The sequence below is a fragment of the Loxodonta africana genome, chromosome 19 (assembly GCF_030014295.1).
Source record: "Loxodonta africana isolate mLoxAfr1 chromosome 19, mLoxAfr1.hap2, whole genome shotgun sequence".
Classification (NCBI taxonomy): domain Eukaryota; kingdom Metazoa; phylum Chordata; class Mammalia; order Proboscidea; family Elephantidae; genus Loxodonta; species Loxodonta africana.
The window spans coordinates 64981730-65006120 of record NC_087360.1 but is presented as its reverse complement, the minus strand read 5'-3'; the positions used below and the strand labels follow the sequence as shown (position 1 = coordinate 65006120).

Sequence of the window (24391 nt, the reverse complement as noted above, 5' to 3'; positions counted from 1 at the left end):
CTCAGTTTTGTCTTAGGATGGTCGTGTCCAGTGATGTCCATTTCCAGCAGAGGCATTTTTTCCCTGGTTACCCTCTGGCTGCTGGCCCTTCCTGTTTTAGTACCTGAGACTCAAAGGAGGTCTTTGTCTCTTCTTTGCCAACTCAGCAGTAGAGCGGCTGCATTCAGTACACTGTCAGGCTGTTTCTTGGTATGTGCTCAGTTGCTGAGCAGGTGTGTTCTCCCTGGGTACACCTTTTGGAGGTGATTATGTCATCAGTCAACAGTGCCTAAGGAACTGGAAGGAAGGGGAAGAAAAGAGGCTAATTGGTCCAAAGTGCCCTCACTGCTCCTGCTCCCCTGGCTTGGTGCCATCTCTTGTGTTCTGTGACCTTTCTCTACTCTTAGTAGAATTATGTTCTCCAAGGAGCTTCACTTAAGACAAATTGAGTAGAGGGAGGGTGGGAGCTTAAGAGGAGTGATAGTTGCTCTCCTGCTACCCCCGTAGACGTAGGCAGACATTGGAACTCCAAGGTTAGCGTCAGTCACCATGCCCATGATTCTGGGTAGTCTGAGAAGTTTGCCTCCATCCTTGTCCCTCTCCTGTTTCGACCGACATGAAGGCAGCACTAAAGTCTACACCACACACTGTTTCTCAACACCCACCTGGCTGTTCTGGTTATTAAAAGTACTGGATAAACCTCTGACCTTTCAGATACTGTTGTTTCTGTTGGTTGCACTCTACCTTGTGAATTATTTTTATGTGTTCACTGCCTGATTACTGAACTGGTTCTGCTTGATTTCCTTGTTCACGCTTTCATTTGGTAGCACCTCATTTTACAGTCCGCTAACCTTGCTGAAAATAAATTTCACTTTACTTGTGTGGTTAGTAGTACTCATTTGATAACATAAGTACCATATTAGGAAGCCGTGAAGGCACAGTAAGTGCCATGCAATTACAAGGTAAATATATGATGGGTTTATTTTATTCTCTAAGCCCAACACGGGGTGACATAGTAATTACTTTTAGGCCTATTAAGTGTACGTACCACATAATCTGTGGGAAGATTGATTATGTAGTTTACCACTTGCCACCTTCCATTTCCACACACTTTCTAGGATTACACCTCTTTTAGGATTATGTGGTCTCGGATAAATCTCTTACGCTGAGTTGCAGTAACCTTTATGAATGTGCCTTGGAAATGAAACACGCCCAGAGGACACCTAGAAAACATTTTGTGGTGGGGTGGGGAGACCCCTAAACTCTAAATTCAAACTAACGCTTTTATTTTTGCTTTGCCCATGCATTCAATAGGATGGAGTAGGAGAGGTATGGGAGAAACAGCATGTGCCCCCTCAGAGTTCAGTTCTCTTTGACAAAAAAAAAGCCTTAGAACATAGCATTGAATTGATGCCAGAAAACATCCATTATCGACCTACCACGCCCAGGACCACAGACCTGCCTATCTCACAACAAAAATTCTCTCACAATGATTGTGTATCCTAAACCGATGTTGCCGGTGTTCTCTCAAACTAAATGATTTGTGCCAACGTTAAAATTTATTGTTGTGAGCTCTGGTCTTCTCTCCTTTAACTCATGGACGTTTGCGTTATCTCCTCTCCCTAGAATGCCCTCTGTGAATGCATGTGCCCAGGTCATATATAAGCAGAGGAGGCCACCCATATTTTGTCATTGTGTGTGGGTCTCATGTCCTCCCTTGAATAACAATAAAGAATTTTTTTAAAAAGTACATTGACTTCCAAAAACAAGTAAATTATAGAGCTGTTTTTTTTTTTACTAGAAAAAAATATTTTCTTTGCAAAATTTACTCTCTTCAAGATTCTACTAAATGTTAAACTACTTAACGCAGTTGAGATATTTGACTAGCATCCCTTTGATGTATAGAAGGCATTTTAGAAATGTGATTATTGTGTGAAGGGGAGTACAACTTGTAGTTAGTTATAATGTCATTTTCTCCGTGCAGTAGTTCCAAAAATCCAATAGCCTTTCGTTTTGTCTTCCACGGTGGCTCTTTGGCTCTGTGTCGATGTTGCCAATTTAGGATTTCTCTTTTGTTTTTCAGGCATCGAGAATGCCAGCGACATTGCTTTGTATTCGGGCTTGGGTGCTGCTGTCGTGGCCGTTGCAGTCCTGGTCATTGGTGTCACTCTTTATAGACGGAGCCAGAGTGACTATGGCGTGGACGTCATTGACTCTTCTGCATTGACAGGTGGCTTCCAGACCTTCAACTTCAAAACAGTCCGTCAAGGTCAGCGGCGTAGGTCCCCCCAACAGCTCATCCTCAGTGCCATAGACTACACTCACACAGGACCCCTAGCGCTCGCCTTGGTCCTGTGTGAAGGTAGCTCTTGGTACTGGGAGCTGCTGCCGAGTCATCTTCACACATTAGGAGACCAGGCTCAATAAAGTGAACTGCTTAAGTGCTTGGCTACTACGAGGACCGATGTAACTCAGTTCACCATTAGGAACGTTTTCTACCTTTGATATGTGTTGAGCTTAACTAGTCATTTCATCTTAGATTATACAACTTTGTATCTTAAGAAGCCCACTTTGAGGGCTTATGGTTCATTTAGTTAACTAGAGATCATCCAAGGTTGGAGACCAGCTACCATGCCACAACCTCCCAGGTATATATTTATTGCACTATATATTCCAAAAAAACCTGTTGCCATCAAGTTGGTTCTGACTCGTGGTGACTCTGAAGGTCAGAGTAGAACTGCCCCATAGAGTTTCCAAGGAGTGGCTGGTGGATTTGAACTGCCCTGGTTAGCAGTTGAGCTCTTAGCCACTGCACCACCAGGGCTCCACACTATGTACTAAACCAAAAACCCATTGCCATCGAGTCAATTCCAACTCATAGAAACCATGTAGGATGAAGAAGAAGTGCCCCATAGAGTTTCCAAGGTGGATTTTGAACTGCTGACCTTTTGGTTAGCAGTCGTAGCTCTTAACCACTACCTCACTAGGGTTTCCCCCGTATACACTATTTATTAGGTGGGGTTATTTTTGTTACTTCTACTTTAAATATTACGAAGGAGACCTGGTGATGCAGTGGCTAAAGCACTTGGCTGCTAACCGAAGTTCAGTGGTTTGAACCCACTAGCCACTCCAAGGAAAAAAGATGTGGCAGTCTGATTCTGTAAAGATTTACCGACTTGGAAATCCTATGGGGCAGTTCTACTGTGTTCTGTAGGGTCTCTATGAGTCAGAATTTACTCGATGGCATTTTTTTTTTAATTCTAAATGTTTAAGGAATTTAGAAGACATATGATAGGTCAGTTAGCCAAGTGAAAAAATGAAATTCCCAGGCTACATGATTCTCAATTGTTGCCAAATCTAAGCAACCTTTTGTTGTCGAGGAAGGAAAATCTGTCACATCACAGTAGAGTAATACTCATTTTCAAAGCAGTCATTTAATTCTTTTCTATGGACCAAATCTATTCCTGATCACCAGGTGCCAGTGAGACACACACATCTTTGCATTTCAGAAAAAAATGAAACCGCCTCCCTTAAGGGGTGAAGTTTTCTACCTTGATTCTCATCGTCAATATTGTCATCTTTAGTTCTGCTTATTGTGTGTCGGAAGTGCCCATAACACCCGAGAAGAGGAGGTCTCACTGTTCAGCAGTGCTTGAGCTGACAGGGCTCAGAAGGGGAAACCCAAGCATGCTAGCCAAACAAACCGGGAGGTGGACGGAGAAGACCAGAGTGTTTTTAGTCCTTGCTACTTACTTTAGAGAATCTCAGTGTGAGGTGTCTGCTCGGCCCTAGATAGGAACATTCCACATGTACTTGACTATACAGTCTGTGTGATTTAATTAGGAATAAATCCAAAGGAACTAATTTTTATACTACCTAAGAAACTAGAAATATATTTCCAGGAAATAACAAGGTATTCATATCTTAAATCATAACACTTAAAAATAGAGGAAATAGAGTAGTGCGAGAGACAGTTTTGAAATCATCTACATTTGGGCCCCAAATTACTATATGACCTAGTTAATTACACTGAGTTTCAATTTTTACGTCTATGCAACATCTATAAAATGGGGATACCGACACCCACCTCACATGGGTTTTGTGAGGATGAAATTCCCTGGAATAACATGGACAAGCCATTGGCATATTGAAGGTGCTCAATAAACGCAGTGAATATTGCTCTAAAAGTGGGTTGTTTCTTCTTATCGTAGCACAGAATATCAGTATATAACGTAGAGCACTAGGTAGGAGGTGAGGGTGATGATTTCCTAACATAAATATGTTTGGGGAATGCTGATTTTGATAAGGTTAAATAGATCTCTTTACTTCAGGGCTTCTCAAAACTTACATGCATTATGAATTGCTAAGAGAAATATGTAGCCTTTCCAAACTTACTTGACCATTTTTAATTTGGGCCAGGAATTTAAAAAAATCAATGATCTAAGGAAAAATTCTTTGGTAAACACTACCATACCCTATATTTATTGTGCGGATACATCTCACATCGACGGTCACATGATTTTACCTCCACTGTATTCGACTTCCTTTCTTGAGCAGTACAACTGGTTCACCAGGACAATGAACAGTGAGGCTTTAAAGGAAATCAGGGAATTTAAAAAGTACTACCAGAGAGAAGCTTGAAGTGACTTAATGAACTGCCCCTGATCAGACTTGAAGCAAGTTGGCAGTCAGCTTGCTTCAGTTGCAGACTTTATCGTATGTAAATACTTGTATAGTCAGACAACTTGTATTTAAGTGCTGTCTGCCTCTGGAAAATGTATTTGCCTCTTTGTTGCACATAAGCTAAGAGGGTCTTATAAGAATAGGCAAAAATTAAATTTCAGAAGGTGAGGGCTTGAGATAAATTAGGAGACTCAAAGACTGTTCAGGTCTCAGTGGAAACTTATACACCAAAAACTCTTTTAGGATGTGGGCTGGTTCTTCAGTTGCACTCCTTGCCTGGGAAGACCATAAACAAGAGCGAGGTTGTAACGTGTAGAACTCAATACACTTCTATTAAAAAGCTCAGTTCCTTGATTGTGCCTGTGTCTTGGCTTAACAGCCTCAAACATGAAAAATGCATCACCAAGGATCTTTTAGATCTACAGAATTACTTCATCTCATTTGGCATCTCATTCTCTGTGATTGTGGATTCTTAGAGCATCAGAATAAGAGGTGGGAAAATCCAGGATTATAGATTTTGTGGTAGCATGGCTACAAATTATGAAAATGGAAAAAAAATAGAGGCTAATACAGTATGGCTTAGAATTGTAACATTTTCAGAAATATCGTACTTCAATGTCTTTGTCAGGCCCCAAAGGAAAATTGTTTAATATGGTTTGCGTTTCAATTTGAGATGTCACATTGACGGACTGATATGGGTGGGAGGTTTGGGACTGAAGGTTATTTTGTTATTTACTAAAAAATGAGATTACTTCATCACAAGAAAATATCACAGCATTTCTTTTTAATATTTGGCTTTCAAAAAGTTGGTGAGCCGCAACAGATGACAAAGTCCAATTTCTTATGTTTTTGCAAAGATTGTTTTTTTCATTTGTTTGGCAACAGAAAGGAAGCCATTCTAAGCTGTTTGTTCCTCATGTAGAATTCGAGTCCCTCAAAATCCCTCAATGGCGTCCTTTCACTCTCAGAGTGACATGTGCATTATTAGAGCAAATTGGCCGCTCAGACGTGGAGCAATTCGTGAAGTTTCCTGACCCTTTCACTCTGAGGACACATCATCGCTTCCTTCAGGTTTAGAAACCACCCGGAGTTCCACATGAAACGTGTTAGAAACCACACAGCCTCGGTTATAAACAGCAATACCTACTCGCCATGCTGTGTCATCTCCTGCCATTTGAAATGAACAGGTGTTATTTTTGTTCCAGGCTGGATTACAAAACATCTTTCTTCTGCCTTTTTTTTTTTTTTCTTTTTTTTAGCTTCTCTTTGCCAGTTAAAATAATCACATGAACAATAATACCTGAGGTAGTTGCCTGAAGGAATGCCAGAAATACTTGTTTTGAAAAGATAACACGTGAGGAGCTCTGGGAAATTAATGATTTTGTCAGTGGCATTCAGGGACTCCAGAGCTCCTGAGTCCACGGCCATGGTCACAGGTGTCCAGCCTGTGACAACTACTCTAGATATGCAGGTTGGGCCTGAAGAGCCAGTTCTGAGTGGAACAGCTGACAACCACACAGCTTGTTGTGTAGTTAGTAGAGGCAGATGTGAAAGGGGTAACAGAAGTGCCTTATAGTTTTTGAGTGACAGACCCTTTTTTTTTTTTCTTTCAACCAGGTAACTCCCTCCTCCTGAATTCCTCCATGCAACCAGACCTGACCGTGAGCCGAACATACAGTGGGCCCATATGCCTACAGGACCCTCTGGATAAGGAACTCATGACAGAGTCTTCACTCTTTAACCCTTTGTCAGACATCAAAGTCAAAGTCCAGAGCTCATTCGTGGTTTCTTTGGGAGTGCCTGAGAGAGCCGAGTACCATGGCAAGAATCATCCTGGGACTTTTCCCCATGGAAACAACCATGGCTTTAGTACAATGCATCCTAGAAACAAAACACCATACATCCAAAATCTATCATCACTTCCCACAAGGACAGAACTAAGGACAACTGGTGTCTTTGGCCATTTAGGGGGCCGCTTAGTAATGCCAAATACAGGTGAGTGACAAGCGTGTATGTCTGTATTTTTCTTGCATTTGTGTAAACATTTTATATTTACATGATCATGTCCCCTCAGATCCATGTTACGATGTTTGCTCTTCCTTTGTCAGAGCTACAAACACCATGGCTCCATAAGTCCACGTGACTTACACAGCAAACTAGAACCGACACTGAGATTAGATTTTTGCTTTCTTCATCTCAGAATGGACTGAACACTCCATTTGATACCCAATTAGAGTTGATAGCCATATTTGCTCAAAAGATTTGAGTAGTTCCTCAAGGCTTAAACTCCTTGGAAATACATTTCCAATGATATGATAAGCAAGCATTGAAAACATTCTTTGATATAGCCCAAGGCCAGGACTGTCAGGTATCATATTTACCCAAGCACTAGTAGATAATTTAGTGAAATGACACTCAGAGTGTACTTTTATCAGTAACTGACCTAATAACCACTGTCAGTGTCCTTAAAAACCAAAAAGTGTCCTTAGACCTGGCTATAATGCTATAATGATAAGGATTTAAACTTCAGTTTCAGGGATATGTCATAAGCACAAGTAGTTCTTGAGTATTTTTTGTTTTTTCTTTTCCTCCTTTTGGTTGGGAGGGAGAAGATTTTCTGGATGCTTTGGCAGGATACTTAAGATGCCCAGACCAGATCATTTTTAAAATGTCTATCTATGGATTAGTCTTCGGGTTCCATCTGAGACCTAACTGGGTGACAGAAGAGGTGAATATCTTCCCTGATTTTGGAGCAATGAGAATTAGATAGTAGGCTGATCTGTTTACTCCTAAGAGGGAAAAGAGTCCACTAGGTTAGCACTGAATCATGGTCTTTAGGGCCATGTTCCTTGGCAGATTTTCTCTAGGGTGAAGCTAAAGAACCCTCCAAATCAAACATTTTATGTTATAAAAATTAAGTCTCTAATAGGACTAGTCTAATGCTGCTCTTCCACCCAGCTGATCCACCTTGTAGCTTGGTGACCTGAGACTGCAATTCATTCGAGTTGATGAATGTCGTCTTGTTCCAGACCAATGGCTTCCTTACAAACTCCGTTTCAGGCAAATATCCCCCTCAGTACAGCCCTAACAATGATGTTGTTTTCTAACTTTCCAATTCTCTCTATTTTCATCCTCAGGAAGATTAGGACGTGGTAGAGATCTTCATTTAAATATGTCTGAGGGTCTGCGTGCAATGCAGTCATCCCTGGTGATAACCAGCAGACGAATATGGGAGACTCATTTCAAAATGAGCCAATCAGCCACATTTACCAAGTGCCCTCTTGTGTAATAATCCATAAACAAGGAGCATGGTTTCTGGAAAAAGTAAAAGACACAACTCCTGCCCTCTCAAAGTGACTAGGGTATACACAGCAGAATCCCATAAAGATACACTTTGAGTTATTGTGCATTTATCTCCTCCTCACCTTCGAGCTCAGTGCTGGGCACTGAGAAGATTCTCAGTAGTTATTGGATGAATAAATTGACCGACACTCTCTCTTCTCATTTGTACACATTCTCATTTATACGCACGTGGAGGAATGCCAAAGCCAACACATTCATTGGCTACGTTTGTTTTAATGTTAATCAAAGAAAGCGAAGAGATGAATCAGGATGAACCAGAGGCTCTTCTTCCTTCCCTCTGGCTCGAGAAGCACTCATGCCAAAAACAAAAGGTTCTGATGGTGTTACGAGTGATTACCAAAGAGTTCCTTTGTGGAAGGAGAATTTTCCAAGCCCCTAACAAGGAGCCTTGGACAAGATTGAAGCTGTTCCCTGGGAATGAGTTTGAGGACCAATAAGTGTAGGGAATTGAAACCTATGCTCTATTATTTGCAGGGCATAAATGCAAAATATGCCCTGGGTAGCTAGTATGTAAAGAAAGCAAGGCACAGAAATAAGATTGTTTTAATGCAATCCATGGAAAATTGTCGTATGGTGTCTGGCAATGATTTCCTAAGAAGATCAGGGTGGTCCCTACAATTTAAAGATGGTTTGTTATGCAAAGTATGAAATCTGAAACGCAGACAGGTGGTTATGTTGTCATATCAAATAAAAGGCTGTCGAGGTAGCAGGTGTAGTTTGGGGAAGTATATTTTTCTTTAATCAAAGATAACTGGTGAATGACATATTGAACACGGATGCTTCTTTAGGGGACCATAGGCATGAAGCTCTCCCACAGTGCCTCTCATTCTTTATAAAACAAAACTTGCTGCCACCATTACCACCCCTACGACCCTTGCTTCTCTGTTGAGCTGTCTTCAGTCTCTGTGTACAATTTGCCTGTTTGGGTAGCAAGAGAGAAGTATATCCAAAGGATAATGGTACAATTTCTGATTGAAGGAAAGAAGAAACAGTTTAAAGCTTCAATGATCCCATTGATTCAGGCTGAATTTGGGAGTATTATGAACACTGTTTCAATCTAAACCTAGGAAATTAAGCTGACTTGAAAGGAATGAGATCTGATCTGCTGTACAAACAGCGCTTCTCAAATGTCCATACCTATATTTCTTCTGATTTGATGTAGGAGTTGACCGTCAGGCCCTGGTATCTCATAACATGGTGTTTTCAGTAAGAATTTTGAATCCTATCCATTCATTCATTTATTCATGATATATTTATTGAGTGCCTACTCTGTGCCAGGCATTGTGCTAAGTGTTATTGATGTAAAATAGCATTATTGTTTGATGATGGTCTCCCATGCTTCTATATATGAAGAATAGGGACTGGATGTCTCTGTTATAACAGCCTAAAAGGAGAGGCAACAGAGAGGAAGTACTATGTCAAACTAAGGGTACAGACAAAATGTCTAGGGCATGTATTTAGTTTGGTGTCCAAGCACACTGAATATCCTGTGCATTACAACTTCTGCTCAACAGCAGGGAAGGATGTTATATAGAGGCCACGGCATTTGGCAGCCACATTTAAGGAAGGATAGGAAATGGAAGGAGAAGCTTAAATGAAGGCCCCTAAATATGGCAATTACAGTTCTTCTATATTGACATTAAGGTCCAGAATATAAATGGATCTTGTTAAAAGGCTGTAAGCAAGATTTAAATGTGCCTCATTCTTAGTGCTAGTGAAAGATACTGATGATAACTAGTGTGTTACTGAATAATGCTCATAAATGTGAATTACAGATAACTTGTTTTGCAATGAGTCTTGCATTCCTTGACTCAAGAGCAGCTAACAGGCACGTAGAAGGTATCAGTAAAGCCTGCCATCTCTCGAGTTAAATTATCATCAGCAACCCGAAAGCTTTCTGTGCAATTACATTAGCTCTAATGAAAGGAGAATGGGTGAGAGCCGCATTATTCAAAGAATAGAAAGATGCCCTGAGATTTTATTTCCTAAAGATCTTACTGTGTCTCTAATTTATTTCTTCTTATAAACAGGAAGCTACATTAAAGAGAATCCCTGCTCTCTCTAGACTTTTCATTTTTGGTCAACATGAAATATTTACTTGACAGCACTCAGGAGGAGAGAGGGACATTGTCAATGCAGCCTGATGTGGTTCTGGTGTCTGCCCTCGCTGCATTATCTGATTTTACTCAAATAAGACTATTGGGTTTTATTCACCTTGACATTGGCATGAATATGGTTAAGTCACTGCTAACTTTAGCCCTTTCTAGCCTCTGTTTTCAAATTTAGGGCCAACTACAGGCTATACAACAACCTATTAAGCTCCTATGCTTCTTAGATACCCTTTCTCCAGTCTCCTCGACAAAGTGCGGTACTGCATTGAGCACTTCCCTACACTTACACTCAGATACACAATTTGTAGAACTATTTCATCCCAGGATCTAGCAAACTATTAGATGGCTCACCCATCATCTCAGGTACCTTTTCCAGAAATGAGTGGACAGAAACAAGATAAATACATTTTTAAAATCTGAAGCAGACTAACTAACGCTTTGATAAACTCCTAAACTTTTATATCCCCAGCTGTGTTTGAAAGTGCCTGGCTTAAAGCACACAATCGTTTAAAAGATCCAAAAAATGCTGCAACAGTTTACAATAAAAAAACTAATTTGAACACTCAGTTAAATAATATGCTCCTCTTTATGTCACTGTTATAGACTTAAGGACTTTATAAATTTTCCAAGGATTGGGATTTCGTGAATTGCTGTGAGAAGGTCCTTTTTTGACCATCCATAATATTTTGAGCTGCTTCAAGATATTTGGAAAATTCATGAATAACCTCTTGGATTTTCTGTTTTAGGGGTGAGTTTACTCATACCACATGGTGCCATCCCTGAGGAGAATTCCTGGGAGATTTATATGTCCATCAACCAAGGTGAACCTAGGTAAGAGACAGAGAAGAATGGCATATTAATGACATGTTAGATATGGAATGGAACCTTTGCAGAAAATTGGAAGTTATTAAGATAATAAGACATAAAAGTGTGTGGGTGAGATAGAGAGTGACTTGACCACACAGAGGGGAAAAACAGTCCCCAAACTATTGGCTAGAATGAAAACACACATGTTGCCTTGGTTGTTGTTGCGTGCTGTCCAGTGAACTCCAACTCGTAGTGACCCTATAAACCTGTTGCCATAGAGTCGATACCAACTCATAGAGACCCTGTAGGACAGAGTAGAACTGCCTCATAGGGTTTCCAAGGCTGTAATCTTTAAACCTGTTGCCATAGAGTCGATACCGACTCATAGGGACCCTGTAGGACAGAGTAGAACTGCCTCATAGGGTTTCCAAGGCTGTAATCTTTATGGAAGCTGAGTGCCACATCTTTCTCCCGTGGAGCAGCTGGTGGGTTCAAACCACCAGTCTTTTGGTTAGCAGCTGAGTACTTTGACCACTGCACCACCAGGGCTCCTTAGTGACCCTCTAGGACAGAGTAGAACTGAAAGCTTTCAGGTCTGACAAAATCCAACAGAATTAAATAATTCAGTTATCGCATATTCTTCTAATGAAAGTAATTTGGTTGTTTTCTTAGTGCAACTATAACATTTGTGGAAACGTTGCCTTCTTCTACACAAGATAAACCGAACTCTTCTTCAGAAAGCAATTTTTCTCATAAACTGGGTAGATAGCTTCGGCATTTTTAGTCATAGCATCTTGATTATTTTAGAATAGATTTTTTTGTTCTTAGCAAAAAACACATGAAGGAACCACCCTGCAAGGAAAAACATCCAGAGAAACAGATGGTTTTAACAGATTTCGACAACTATTTCTATAGAATTTGTTGATGACCAATGGCTTTAACTTTCTGCTCTTCAGGGCTTGAGAGTAGTAGAAAGAAAAGCTCTGCCAGCCAGTTGTTGGTGAGGGTCTGGGCTTATCTCTGTGTAGCTGTACCATGTTGGGTTCTCATGACATTTCCTTAGTCCAGCAAAGCTAGATTCTTTACCTGTGCAACTGAAAAGGTGCTGGTATCTACATACCTCCATTTGGCAAATGAGGAAAATCAAGGCTTGGAGAGTTTTGAAGCATTTATTCAAAGTGTCAGATAAGTCGGGTAAGCAGATCTAAAAGCAGAGTTCCCTGAGTGGGAGTCACTTCTTTTTTATCCCTTTGGTTGATTTACATAGGAAACTATAAAAATAAAAAAAAAAACTATACCTGTTCGAAATTAAGGTCATGGACAATCGACTGTACACTTTTAAACACATCATCCTACAGAAGTCCTGCCACAGCCTCCTGCAAATTCTACCTCGGCATCCTCTTTTCTTCATTGTCATTGATCCAGTGAGCCTATGTTCAACTTCTTCCTCTCAAACCCACCACCAGTATCTTCTACCTCATTTTGTGAAAACCAGCCTAGGGCTCTTTGTCATTTTCACAGGCATCTAATTTACAACTTACCCCAATCCCTGTCTCTTGTTAGATGATCCTTCTTAGAAGGTCAGAGGTAGAATATGCAAGAGAAATCAAACATATAAGGACTTAAATAAAATGACTTAAGAGCATAGCAAAATAATGATCATTTGACATGGGGTAATTGTGAAATAGGAGGGAGAGATACCCAAGAACTCAGTAAAGCCTTCAGACCTCGAAAGACAGATTGGACCAAGTGTGGTCGTGCCCTGGAACATCAGTAGCTTTGTATGTCCCGTGTTAACCGATTCAATTTATTCTTCTGTATCTAAGATGTGAGTTCACTACTGCTGTCTAGAAAAGCAGAAGGAAACAGGAGCAGTTTATCCAAATATGAGACTGGTGAGGTGTACATTTTCCTATGTATTAGACTGAGGTTAAAATAAAATTGTAGGAAGCACACATTCTTTTTCACATTGCTGAAATCTTCCTAGATACTCTTATCTCCTAAGAAAATGACCAATTCTTGGGCTACAGGCCATTTAGTCTTCCTTGGCAATCCTCTCTCCCTTTTGAGTAGCTCTCAACTACTTATAAAACCATTAAAAATAGCAAATGTCTTTCCGCTACTTTTATTTTTCGTTTTTCTACGCTGGGGTGTTTTTTTTCCATCTCTGCCAGGAAGCTGCTTGGATTTGAGTTTTTCAGCTTTTAATCCTGTGATTTATCAGGAAAAGACCATTTATATAGCTATTTAGTGTCATTCTTTCTTCATAATGTCACTTGAAAATCCATTTTCATTCTATACTGTTCTGCCATTTTGAACTTGTGTTCAGGATAAGGCCCATTTTCTTCCAAGTCCTCAGAGCTGGAACAGCACCACTGAGAGTCTTTCATCTTTGCCTCGGGGCCACCAGAGTTCCCTCCTTTTAGTTCATAGATGTGACAACTGGAGTTATTGACTCTCCAACACCTCCATACACACAGAATATTGTAGGAGCTCCCAAACAACACCTTCATGCTTTATTTAAATTGAAGGCTATTCCATTTGCACATGGATGATATTTTCCTATTGCCTGTTTCTAACTTACCTCCCTGGTATAGCGGAGTGACGATTTAATGGAACTGTAACTGATATCATTGGTCCAAATTCTGTACCAGAGTTCCAGGGACACGGCAGTGTGGAATGAATCAAAGACTCAAAGCAGCCCCCGTATTCAAATAGTTTCGTATGCTTATACTTTGATTTTTTGGTAAGCTTAACGTGAGGTCGTTCAATGTCTGAACTGATCATACCCGGTCTCTCTCGAGGGATTCTGTTTGCATTCCCGGTAAGCCTGCAAGAGGGGACTCTGTACTTTAAGTGAAAGGATGTCACTTTCCTTCTTCTTCAAAATTCCTTTCTCTGTCTACCTCTACATTTTTAGACTTAAGCAACCATTATAACGAATCTTTCCAACTTCTGCCAGCAATCAAGAGCTTTGGTTGATTATAATGTTTAGGAAATTATCTCTGCTGACTTTTTTTTGGTATATATATATATATATATACCAAAAAAAAAAAAAAAAAACCCTTTGCTGTTGGCTTGATTTCCAACTCATAGCAACCCTATAGGATGAAGTAGAACTGCCCCATAGAGTTTCCAAGGAGCGCCTGGGCACCTGGTGGGTTCAAACTACTGGCCTTTTGATTAGCAGCCGTAGCACTTAACCACTGTGCCACCAGAATTTCCAGATGTATGTATATAAACACACACATGCACTCATATTTGTGTATATGTATGTATGTGAAATATATGTATGTGTGTGTATACACACACATTAAATTGCTCAAACAGGGCTTTGCATTCTTGGAAAAGTAATCATTGCTCACCTCTGTATTATATAATTTACCAAATATCTTCCCACACATTTGACTCATTTAGTCTCCACAATAACATTTGAGGAAGAGGATTTTATACCAATTGTGGAGATGGAGAAAAAAAAAAAAACTAAAAAGCATCAGCTAAGCTACTTGCCCAAGGGCACGTTACTTAATGACAGCATTGAGACTTGAACTCTGGATATCTGGCTTCAATTCCAACGCTCATGTACTAAATGATCCCACCTCTCCTTGATGTAGCAGGCTTTAGGAGAACAACTTTCTGAAGTTGTGTCGCAAATCTTGGCCTCTGTAAAGAGGCATCCTGCAGATAGCGTTGTAAGACCTCTGAGAGTGAGGCAGGCAGGGTCTGAGGCCTGTTGAGAATTTGCTAAAAGTCTGTGGGGGTAAATTGTTACACATTACAGAATTGAGAGCAGAAAGGCTAGAAATAAGTTTTACTCCAGTGCAAATCTTAGTAAAGACCATGTTAGAAAACATTTGACCTCAGTGGCTAAGAATGTGGGCTCAGGCGCAGAGGCCCTGGTTTCACTACTATTCATGGGACTTTACCCATTGCTGCTGAGTCAGTTTCAACTCACGGTGACCCTATTAAAAAAAAAAAAAAAATTCAGGTTAAAACTGCCCCATAGGGTCCCCAAGGTTGTAAATCTTTACAGAAGCTGACTGCCTGTTACATCTTTCTCAAGCAGAGCGGCTAGTGGTTTAGAACAACCAAGCTTTTGGTTAGCAGCCAAGCGCTTTAACCACTGTGCCACCAGGGCTCCTTTCATGTGACCTTAGGGAGGTTAATTGAACTCTTTGTGCCTCTGTTTCTTCATTTTAAAAATAATAGTAGCTACTTCCATCCTACCTTATAAGGATGCTGCTGAGTTGCATGAGATACAATACAGTGAACACAACAGTCTCAAAGGTGATAAAATAAGAAAGCCTAATCAATACACTATTATTAATATTAATATTGAAGATACCATGGACTGCCAAAAGAATGAACAAATCTGTCTTGGAAGAAATACACCCAGAATGTTTATCGGAAGCAAGGATGGCAAGACTATGTCTCACATACTTTGGACATGCTGTCAGGAGGGAACAGTCCCTGGAGAAGGACATCATGCTTGGTAAAGTAAAGGGTCAGGAGAAAAGAGGAAGACCCTCAATGAGATGGATTGACACAGTGGCTGCAACAATGGGTTCAAGCTTAGCAACAATTGTGGGGATGGCGCACGACCCGTCGGTGTTTTGTTCTGTTGTGCATACACTCACTATGAGTCAGAACCAAATTGACGGCACCTAACAACAACAATTGATACATGTATATTTTATAAAGCATTTTACCTACAGTATATCTTCTAATTCTTATACTAATCCTGCATGGTAAATAATAATAATAAAATCCCAATTTTATAAACTTGAGAATTAAGACCAAGAAAGGTTTGCGGGTTTGCCTTAGGTTTTACAAGTGGGTGGTGGCAGAATTGGGCATGAAAGCAGATGTTTTACTAACAGTGCATTCTTTAGACTACATCACATCACCTCCCCCCTGCCCCCAACTCTTTAAGGAATAGCTAGGCATGCTAGTCTCAAGTTCAGTAAGACTTGCTTTTAGAGTGCTTGATGAGAAGCAAGGCTTTCATCAGAACAATGGAAAAAAGAGAGAGTCTTTACTCCATTCTAGGGGAAGGCAGGGAGAGAGAAGGGGGAGAATGGCTTCCTGGAGATGGCTTCCTGAGCTGAGTCTTAAAAGGTGAGTAGGAATTAGCCAGACAAAGAAACCGGTGTAAGGGCTATAACTCAATGATTTCCAGCCTCCGGTACAACATTCTCCAGCAGGTTTCTATAAGGCTGTGGTGGGGGAGTCTTCAAGAGTGGCTAAGTGCAGATAATTTCCCTTGCTTTCAAGTCACTTGGATGCCAGAACATTCCCTTAAGCAGCTTCCTTCCACTGAACCTCAGGCCCTGCCACAGACAGAACAAAGAGTAAGGTTCCATGCATTTCCCAAGTTACAAAATAGCCGACTTTTGGTGACATCGCAGAAACAGGAGCTAGAGCTGCCTCATGGAAGGGCTGTGGCATGAAACCAGGCTGCCAGGATTATTTGCTAATCTGAAACCTTTGGATTTCTTCTGGATTCAGGGAATTCAAGCAGCGAGCTCAGTGCTAGACCCAGCTTCCTATCACAGGCCTTTGGAGGAGAGAAAACCAGCAGTAAAAAAAAAAAAAAAAAAGGCAGTAGTAATATGCAAAATGCCTGTCTCAGTTCCCAAACTCCAAATTGAAGGATTTGTGGTACTTTTGGGGGAAATGTTTTCATTCTATCTTCTGTCATAAGGCTTTGATCATGTTTTTTAATATATAAAAATAGGATGTTCAAACCAGAGAATTAAAAAATCAAATGTCTCACTGCAGATATTCTCCCAATATGTATTCAAATAAGATGATGACATAGAGGTAGCCCTCTCTTCCCACTCCGTCTCTCCCACCATCTGGGAGCCTCCCCAGCGCATGGTCAGAGAGTAGAGAACTGGACCAGAAAATTATTATATGGAGCTTTCTTCTGAGAAGCAATAAAATGAAACCAAAGGCAAACATTCATTTATTTTTTCCAATTATTCTGTCATATGGATATTCCTGACCAGATGCTTAGGCTAGAATCAGAAATGTTGTAAGTGATCTTACTGACTCTTTTACAAAAGGAGACTTTTTAGAATCTGTGCTCAGCCCAAATGTGATAGTTTAATTTGTCTTCCAGTTTTTTGTTCGTTTTTGTTTGTGTGTGTGCACGTGCACATGTGTATGTATGAGTGTGTGTGTTTTGCTATACAATGCTATATATAGAAGGCCTGTCCACTGTGTGCATCTTGGTGTAAAGCTTGGGAAGGTAAAGGCAATAGTGATATAAAAAATTATCTTTTTTAGGGTACTTAAATGTTGCACTGGTTTTAATAGCTAAATATGAGATAAGACCAAATACAAGCCTAGGAAAAAAGAAAAAAGTAGCTTTGGGAAATGGAGGAGACGATAGAATTTCCTTCCTATAATGGGCTCACAATTAAACACTGTAGTAGAGGCTACTTCTGTGAAATGGCTCCATGTGGCTTTTCTTTCATGGTAGCATGAATAAAACAAACCAAAACAAACATCTAAACACACAACTACTCACCCATCATGCCTAACAGAAGACATAAGCACTCAGAAGTGGGATTAGACTGTTTGGGAGAATATCCTTACTAGAAGACTAGAAAGAATGCATGTATATGTTTATCTTTTATCAATGAGATTTAAAATACCGTCCACCTGGCCAGCCTACTTATTAAAAAGGGAGTTTTTATGAAATTAATCTGTTTTAGTAAAGTATTCTTTATGTTAAATCAGACTTTTGAGATCATTCTACAACTTCTCATCCCCAGTAAAATATGAAATTGCTTCTATCCTTGCTGGAGCGTTCGATGGCTCTGAGATCTCGGATGGTACGAAGCCACTGCTACGAGGTTTCTGTGATTAACGTAGTGGTCCCCAGTCAAAACCTTGCCTCTTGAATTCCAAATAAGAATACCTGCTTTTGGCTATACCTTGACACCAGGTAACTGATCAGATGCCAGATATTGGTGCATGGGAGACAGTCTGGCTAAAAGGCAAGAGACACCGCACCTTCTCATTGCAAGGTATTACGCACCAATCAGATGGTTTTCCCAGCTGATATTTGGAACTCAGTTCAGCTCAATGACTATGAAGTGCCAAATACATGGAGTACAGTGGAGTAAAAAGAATACGGTACCTTACGCTTGAGGAGTTTATTGCCAGCTGTGGTAGTGGGGGCGGATATCGTGGAGTAGACAGTGATACATGTGTGGCAGAGTGGTGTTTGGGACACAGTGGACATTATCTGTATTCCTGGAATTGACAGCAAAAGCTCAGAGCTGATTAAACACACACAGAATTAAGTAACCTGATATTCTAACTTCAGAACGCACCTTAGACTTCATCTCACGTATTTTGGACAAGTTATCAGGAGGACCAGTCCCTGGAGAAGGACATTATGCTTAGTAAAGTAGAGGGTCAGTGAAAAATTGGAAGACCCTCAAGGAAATGGATTGACACGGTGGCTGCAACAATGGGCTCAAACATAGCAACGATTGTGAGGATGGCACAGGACTGGGCAGCATTTCATTCTCTTGTACATAGGATCGGAACAAACTAAAGTCACCTAACAACGGCAGATCATGTAGAGTGTTGTTTCTCCCTAGAGGAAGTTGAAATTCAGCTGGTGGGTAGGGATTGCTAAGCCTTGAGATTAAGGACACAGGATCATGTTGGCATTCTAGGTATATCTTCTGTTCCTTCTCCATGGCCACTGCCCTAGTTCAAGCCTTCAGTATACGAGCACTGTCCTTGTGAGTTGGGTAAAATATGTTGCATTTTGCTGACACTGTTATTAATAATGTCCCCTTTCAACTTCAGAACACGTCATGTTAGGCAAGAAATAAGGGTCACTCTGTGTTTGAGTGTCCTTATCTCCAGTTTTGAACATTTTAAGTCCGTTCACTAATCCCCACAGCGCTATCAGTGGGGAGATTTGAGAAAGACTTGCACAGGAACTTGGCAACTGGGGTGTATGTGTGTGTGTGTTTAATATGGGGTGAAAGGGATGAAGGAGTTGAAGATAATTCCCAGCATTCTGGCTTGGGAACTGGTGATTAATTAGTAGAGAGAGATTTGCCAGCTGAAGGTCACTTGAGAGTTTGTGATAATAGTCGCTCCGGGAGCAGCTTTGGATTTCTTTCCAGAGAATATACACAGCTCTTTGACTTCTAAGAAAAAACAAAAAAAGATAAGGGGAAAAATAGATTAAAGAATAAATAAATAAAAGGCAAAAATAGTATTTATAACCAAGAACGAAGAGACTGCTGAATTGAAATCCCACATCTGCTTTTTGACAGCAACCTACTTACTAGTGAGATGTCATGATCTTGGGCATAGAATATACTTAAAAAAGAATACTTACAGTCCTTAAAAACAAAACAAAAACAAAACCTGTTGCTGTCGATTCTGACTCACAGCGACCCTACAGGACAGAGTAGATCTACCCCGTAAGGTTTCCAAGGAGCGGCTGGTGGATTCGAACTGCCGACCTTTTGGTTAGCAGCCGAGCTCTTAACCACTATCCCACCAGGGCCCCAAACTAAATCCGTTGCCTTCCTTTGTTATTTAGTGTTTGTAGGTGTGAGCATGTGTGTGTGTATGTTTGACTTCCTAGGTAAGAATTGGCCCGTTCTTGAACTCAGTGAAGTGAATGGATAATATACATAAATTATCAAGAAAGTAGCACAGACTTAGACATTGAGAAATACAGAATTATCAGAAATAAGGTGACACAGTAGAGTGGGGAGGACAGAGGGATTTGGACTGCGCTTCAGTCCCCTTGCCACTTAGAGGCTGTATGGCTTTGAGCGTATCATTCTTTTCCTCTAGGTCTCAGTTTTATCATCTATGGATCTGGCATATTACTAATTGTGCTGCAAGATTTGGGTAAGGGCAATCAAATGACTGTATATATCTGAAGTCTGGTGCAAACCTAAAGTGTTATATCAGTGCTAACTTTTGATATTATTATTTCTTTGTGCCTCCTTAATTTTTCTAATTGCATAGATAATGGAAGTTCTGGGAGACCCATGGAATTTGCTTTAGCTCTGTCCCAGTGATGATGAGTTCTTCCTTTTTTACTGTTTATCACATCCCTAGACTGAAAGGAACAATTAATTCGAAGTAAACATATTATTTACTGTAAAGTCAAGAGCCTTGTAAAAATACAAACAACTCCCAGCATCAAGTTCTTAGCATCTATTTCTATTTCTTATAGTACTCTAGTCTATGATTTTACTCGAAGGTATCCTCTTGGGTCCAAACAATGCACTCCAGGTGGGCTGGCATTTCAATTAGGAGATCAATGACCAGTCAAGCTGGGAAGGTGGCTCCTGGAAGAGCTTTGTCCCAGTCCACTTCACCAGGCTTTTCTTGATGGATGGCAGTGGATGGAAATGAATGAACTAGCCTTGTCACTGTTTCTGTTCAGTAGTGGATCATGAGTTTGGATTCCAGTTTGTTGCTTAAAGTCGGATTTAGAAGTTTTTATGGGAAGAATGGACTACCTTTGAAGAGATTTGACACTAATTAACTCTATATCATGCTTAGGAAACTGCCAAGGAAAGGCACTTTCTAAGTAGCAAACAAAAGGGCTCTTCCTGGTAGTGCAAGGGGAGAAAATTGCTACCATTTGGGAAATGCATTAATTCTTTCAGGCTATCCGTGCCATGCGGTATGATAAAAGGGCAATTTATCAAATGGCATCTTAATGGCCTAGAAGGGTTAATGCACCTTTAGCTGAAGGCTGTACTCCTTTCCCCAGGAAAATCATGATGATTTCGTCGCAAAGTCACTTAGGTTAAAATATAATACCATTTCCCCCAAAAAGGGAGAAGAGGAGGAGAAACAAAATGGAGAAACAAAAAGGGAAAAAAAGAACTCTCACAATCTCATTTTTATGATCTTTTTCTTTTGTTTTTTTTTTTTGAACAGAGAATTTCTCCATACCTTGCCCTTTAGATTTAGATTTCCTTCGACCTCACTCCACCCCCACACCCCCTTAGTCCACCAACAACAAAAAAAAAAACCAACAAACACGCATAAATAAAAAGTGCCATCATTTTAATCAAAGTACCTTAGAAGCCCATGTGAGCTCACAATATGAAGTGATTGGAGTTGTCCAGGGGAGGGTTTAATTAAAGATGCTGTTGACAAGCTAACAATGGTTTGTGAATGTTGTTAATAGATGTGAATGCAAGGTGTGCCTTATTTCCATAAGGGGAAAGTCATTGGTTCACGAGCTTGATTGCACATTGTAAAGGAACACCACATACTGTAATTATTTTTATTTGTATGTATCATCTCTTTTATTGCCCATGCTGGAAGTAGAAATAACCTGTCCTATTAAAATATTTAATATATATATCATCCTTTCCACTTCACTTAGCTATAAAAAAAAAAAAAAAAAGAACTATAGCCTAATAAAAATGCTGGGAGAAGACACTTGCCCAAGCTGAGTCTGCCTTTGTACTTTCTAAGACAATCCACATAGCCCTTTGAAAATGGGGGCAATCAACCAACCCCCTTACTCCCTTGGTTACAATCTTTAATACAAACCATAACAACAGCCTGGGACTCCATAAAGTTATATGCAGATATGGAGTTTCACTCTGGAAAACAGAAAAGGAACAAAACAAAAAAACTGAAGAAGTAAAGAGACATCTTGGTCAGAATGTGTGGTGTCTGGGAAATTAAAAAACAACCAGAAGGCAGCAGCAGCAGAAATGTCTCTAAGTTCTTACACCAAAGTGAGCAAGCAGTAAAAAGCCTTGTGGTAGTCCTAATAAAGGCCCAAAGCCCTGGTGGCATAGTATTTAAGAGCTATGTCTGCTTAACCAAAAAGGTCGGCAGTTCAAATCCACGAGGCACTCCTTGGAAACTCTGTAGGGCAGCTCTACTCTGTCCTATCAGGTTCTCTCTGAGTCAGAATCGACTCGATGGCAACAGGTTTGGTTTTTTTGGTTTAAAGATGTCCAGCCCTAGTCCCTGGAATCCATGAATATGTTGTCTTATATGGCAAAAGGGACTTTGCAGATGTGATTAAAGTTAAGGACTTTGAGATAAAGAGATTATCCTGGATTATCTGGGTGGGCCCAAAGTAAGGATTCTTATAAAACAGAGGAGGGAGTGATTGGAAGGTGTTATGCTGCTGGCTTTGAAGATTGAGGAAGGGGCCAGGAGTCAAGGAATACAGGTGGTCTTAAAGGAAGTTGGAAAAAGCAAGGAAACAGATTCTCCCCTCTAGCTTCCAGAAAGAACTCAGCCCTGCTTGATTGTAGCCCAGTGAGACTTCTGACCTACAAAACTGTAAGATAATAAATTTGTGTTGTTGTAAGCTAGTAAATTTGTGACAATTTGTTATAACAGCACTAGAAAACTAATAAGCTTTCGTTTTGACTACTCTGTATGCTTCAAAGTCCTGCTTGCCTAAGGCTTTCTCCAGCATCTATCAATAAAATATTAACTACGTTCATGGCACCATTTTGCCCTAAAACTTCCACATTTGGAGAATATGTCCCAGGGAACATCTGTTCCTTCCACAGTCCCTTCCCCCACCCCATACACACACCTCCACCACCACCACCACCAGTAACTGGGAAGGACATTTATACTGGGACTTTGGCCATGTCCCTCCACCCCCATGCCACGCCCTTTGGTTTCTTCATGTGAGCAATGACGATGCTGGACCTGATTACTCCTACGTCCTTTCCCAGCCAAAAGTCAAATGATTCTATGCAGTAGGACTCAAATTTCCTCCCAAGAAGCTGGTTTTCCTGATTTGAAATGTAAATGAGTAAACTTAGGAGATACAGAAAGTGTCACAGCAGCATGATGCATGGATCTGGTCTTCCGCCTTTGCCCCTCACTATCTTTCGCTTTACGGCACTTGCAGTGAAGCACCGTATCACTTCTAGAAAACAAGCTAATCGCAAGCCAGACACTGCATGAAAGATGAGGCTTAAATTGCGTTTAGGAACTGGTGATTTACACATGATTTGTGATTCCTTGAGTATATAAATTGATAAACACCCTACGAAAGTGTGTGTAAACTAAAACCGTTTAACATATGCAAACAGTTTAATATCTCAGCATGGTGTTGCTCAAATTTCAGCAAATTCTGATAGGCATTCCAGTGTGTATGTAATTCGCCTTCCACCTCAAACCCCCCTTGTGCCATCTCCCTTCCTGTGATGGTATTTCGGATAATGCTGTGTGAGTGACCCCGATCTTTAAACCCTTTAATAGTAGAGCCATATGCTTCTATCCTTGGTAAATTGCTCTTGTTGCTTGATGTAATCCACGGTTCTAACTGCTCCCTTCCTTGCCCCAGCTAATGGAATGAACGGTTTGATGAGCTATGATATTCAGTTACTGCTAATCAACCCCCTAACCTGACATTCTTGCTTCTTAATGTGCTTTCTTAGAGAAAGAGGTTATAGGAATAATCCCTGTGCAGTTAAATTTTCAGTCATAGTGATTTTAGCCAAGGCCTTAATACTGAGCATTTAAGCTTCACCAGCATCAACAGCAGGTGATTTTTTTTTTAATTTTAATATAAAGGGAAGATGTTGCATAACTTCACTCTTCTTCCTCTGTTCTGTTCCTCATCCCGTATTCTCCTTTTCCAGAATTCTGTTTTCTTAAAACATACATAGTTGTCACCGAATTAAAGTCCTCAGGAGGCAGAGTCGCAGTGTAGAGGTTGACTGATGAGCCAGGCCGACTGTAAAGGCCCCAGCTCTCCAGAAGATTCTATGATATCATTTCCTGGGACTGAACTGAAACCTCTGATCAGAGTTTGAAAGTGAGTCAGGTGTATGACTCAAAGACAACAACGGAAATACTAACCCAAAAACCTAGATGTTTACCCACAGCAATTTTAGTAACCTAGGTCAAAATAGAAGCCCTGGTGGCAAAGTGGTTAAAATCTCAGACTGCTAACCAAAAGGCCAGCAGTTCAAACACACCAGCCTCTCCTTGGAAACCCTATGGGGCAGTTCTACTCTGTCCTATAGGGCCGCTACGAGTGGGGATCAACTCTACAGCTCGCAACAACACCAACAACAACAGGTCAAAATAGGAGAGTTTTAATCAAAAGAGAAAGAGCATAATAATAGCTAAAATTGGGTATCTTCTTGGGCAGAAAACAATGGGAAGCTGGAGCCACGTTCCTTTCTGAGCTCTAATTTTAAAACTACAACTTCCATCCATCTGCTTTTTATATCTATTCCATTAAAACATAGTTTAATTATGTATCGACCCTGGGTCTTCTGCCTGGATTCCTGAGTGATAGTCTGGGTAAAGGTGATCAAACCTACTTTAATCTCTAATATAGACCATAAAAAGGAAAGGAGGGGACGATCATTACCGAGTGCAGCATGGCAGACAAAAACAACAATAAAAACCTGATTTTGGAACCTGGAACTGGTTGT

The 24391-nt window shown here is 40.5% G+C and overlaps 1 protein-coding gene across 2 annotated transcripts in view; it reads left to right on the top strand.

Annotated features, from left to right (window-relative positions):
* Nucleotides 1–24391, top strand: part of UNC5D (unc-5 netrin receptor D) — a 627625-nt gene that overhangs the window by 548516 nt on the left and 54718 nt on the right. For both annotated transcript variants that reach the window (XM_064272820.1, XM_003412541.4), the window contains 3 exons: nucleotides 2063–2248; nucleotides 6280–6657; nucleotides 10883–10967. In XM_064272820.1, coding sequence (XP_064128890.1) covers nucleotides 2063–2248; nucleotides 6280–6657; nucleotides 10883–10967 — 649 coding nt within the window. The remainder of the gene's footprint in view (nucleotides 1–2062; nucleotides 2249–6279; nucleotides 6658–10882; nucleotides 10968–24391) is intronic.